This window comes from Acanthisitta chloris, unplaced genomic scaffold (assembly GCF_000695815.1).
Source record: "Acanthisitta chloris isolate BGI_N310 unplaced genomic scaffold, ASM69581v1 scaffold37023, whole genome shotgun sequence".
In the NCBI taxonomy this organism is placed as follows: domain Eukaryota; kingdom Metazoa; phylum Chordata; class Aves; order Passeriformes; family Acanthisittidae; genus Acanthisitta; species Acanthisitta chloris.
In genome coordinates, this window is record NW_008664922.1 from 15,557 (window position 1) to 18,428 (window position 2,872).

At 38.9% G+C, this 2,872-nt stretch overlaps 1 protein-coding gene across 1 annotated transcript in view; it reads right to left on the reverse strand.

Moving 5' to 3' along the window:
• Positions 1-1,219: 1,219 nt before the first annotated feature.
• The window catches only part of ADH5 (alcohol dehydrogenase 5 (class III), chi polypeptide), a gene marked incomplete at its 5' end in the record, with an annotated part of 6,531 nt that continues 4,878 nt past the window's right edge, over positions 1,220-2,872 (reverse strand). Inside the window, 2 exons of the mRNA XM_009071537.1 lie at positions 1,220-1,352; positions 2,749-2,872. The exon at positions 2,749-2,872 is cut by the window's right edge and continues 1 nt beyond it. Coding sequence (XP_009069785.1) covers positions 1,328-1,352; positions 2,749-2,872 — 149 coding nt within the window. The remainder of the gene's footprint in view (positions 1,353-2,748) is intronic.

A 2,872-nucleotide genomic window follows, 5' to 3' on the forward strand; every position in this document is an offset into this window, starting at 1 on the left:
TCTTTTTAATGACAGATGGAAAAGATGTAATTGTCCCAGTTGTATAGTAGTGGCTTGGGTTAAGGTAGTTAGTTGTTAGTGAAAGGGAATTTCTTCTAGGATTACAGTTTGCATTCAGCATTCTCTGCAACAGTTGTTTTGACCAGGCTTCTTTAAAACATGAAACTTCTGTCTTAATCTGTGTCCTTGGTTTACTGAAAAACACTGAGGTTTTATGTATATAACTAACTGGCTAGTCTTTCTGCCCCTGCTTTGCAGTCTGTTTTCTGCTGTTTGTGCTTTTCTGGATGCAAGGCACTGTTTCCAGGTTTCAAGACAAAGAAACCTATCCAGTCACATCGCTTCAACTAGAAATAGGAAAACTTGCAACTCCAAAATTGAGGCTTAACTCCTCCCCTCCAGAAACAAAAAAATCCCACATACCCTGAAGCCTTCATCATGCAATGCTCTTTACTGTTGGTCCCCTGCAGCACTCAAGAGCAGACACTTGCTCCAATAGTAACATTTTCTGCCTCAATGGCACTATCCTGTTTCTGACTAGAGGTAACAATTCCACACTTTTTGCATTGTTGGCTGCAAAGTTTCTTCATCTGCCAGTAAGTTTAAGGAAACAGCAAAACTATCCTACCGAAGTCTTGGAAGATACTACTAGAGCAAGTGCCTGGAGTGGTCTATGCTATGATCTTTACACCAGGCCTGCTACTGAGACAAATGGCAATATGGACCTCCCAAGTGAACATGGGGACACCTGGACACTGAAGTCATACATCCAACCACACTCTGCTCTACGGTTGCTTTCAAGATTGAGTGGGATGTACATCCATTGCAGTCCTACAACAGTCTCAGAAGCTTGACAGCTGTTGGAGTTCTGGCCACTCTTGCAGTACAGTTAGAGCATATCAATGCTGCTTCTCACCCCAGCTGTGCTTAGCAAACTGTCCAGTGCAATGAATTCCACATCATTTGCTACTGACCCTGAAGAATGCTCTTCTTCTGTCATGTATACACACACTGTAAAGCACTAGAGGAAAACGAGTAAGACACAGCAATCACTGTCACACTCTTAATGCTCAATAACTCCAACACTGTGTGTAGAAATAAGCTTTTATTAAGTAGATAGAGTTAGCCACTATTTAATTGAAGAAAGAGTACAGAAATGGATGTTTCACAACCAGTACTAATTCTGTAATGTTATTCAGTGGTTACCGATTTACTCTATTTGTAGTCCCAGTCAGTTTTCATTTACTTGATTGTATCTTCTATCAAAAATTCCTTAGAGAAAGGCAGTTATGGTGTTGCTGGCCAACTAGAAGGTCCATGTTTGGCTCTAAAGCTTTAGGACAGTTCGAATGCTTAAAATGGAAAAGAAACAAGAAGTTACCAAGAAGTCCATTTTCTCCCTTCTCTCCCCTCCCTTTCATTGCTGAGACATACTTAAACTTTTTGTAAGAATGAGACTATGCTTATACCTATAATATTAAAAATCCTAGTTAAAAATGGGTTTCTAATGCTTGTTATCTTTGGGGTTTTTAGTCTCTCCTCCAGTAAAATAAACTAAAAATGGCCTCGAAATATATGTTAGTTTTCAGCAGCTAGCCAAGAAGATTTATCAGGAACAGTAATATTTACAAGTATTCTCTCTTTTGGCTGCTTGGAAAATTTCAAGTAACTTTCATTATTAATTTCCTAGCATATATTCCTGTAAGAATAAAGCACTGAAATGATATGGAAGTTTGTAACTGGTAGAGTGGATCAACTGCTGGATGAAATTTGCATAGGTGCAGTGGTTCCAATTGTGACAAAAGCAGTTACTGCAGACTTATGCAAAGTAGGAATCCATATGAGATAAATCAGGTAACTTCTGAGAAAGTGATATGCAATACATAAATATAGATTGAGATTAAATACAAAGACCATGCTGGTTCCTGGAGGTAATGCTGGTAACTTTAGCCATCTGCAAATGAACCTAATTATGGATAAACATAGTTCCCTGCGTTAGGGCAAACATATCCTCTGGTCAGAACACCCCACTCTGCACTGCTCTTGCAGGTTGATCAGTACTTGCAAGTACACTGCTGTAGGTGCAGCAGAGCTCATCACACATCCAGCAGGTTTTTTAACCAGCAGTAGGGTCACTTCAATATGTAATGCAGTTGGGCCTCACAAGAAAATTTAATACAGCTGTAGCCCAAGTTTGCAGTAGGAACAGTCCAAACCACCATTTATCTTTATTAAGGCAGGAACTGCTATATTTAAAAAAGTACAAATCCATCATATGGATGTTCTACCCCAGTTCAAACTAGAGGGGAAAAAATTTCATGTAGCATATTAAAAGATCATTCTCTTAAATAATTTGAAAATATACAGATATCTACTATTTAATTAAAATAGACTGATAGCTTAATGACTTATAAAAGTGTATTAATGTGAAGTCTCCTTCAAGTCTCGTTACATTTCTGAGGAAGAATGTTTTAGCAATGTCTAAAGCATGAGGCTGGCTTGTCCTCTTTATTAGCTTCACATACTGTGTATTTCCCATATTTACTGTTGCTTGCTTTTTACTCTCTGCCTGTGTTTTGGCACATGCCTGGAAGCTCAGAGGAAGTGTCTTTATCTCAGAATGAATGTGTATGGTATATGTCACCCTTATCCTCCCTGTTTAAAACATGCCAGTGGGCAGGGAACCTGTGTTTTGACAGTGTCTCATCAAGAAATGTCTTCTACACCTTTCAGTATTGTGAGCATTACCTCTTTCCTGAATGCATCAGCTCAAAAGCCTCATTAATTTTGTCAAAAGGCAGGGTGTGAGTCACAAACTCGTCAACCTTGATCTTTTTGGACATGTAGTCAGTCACCAGTTTCGGTACATTGT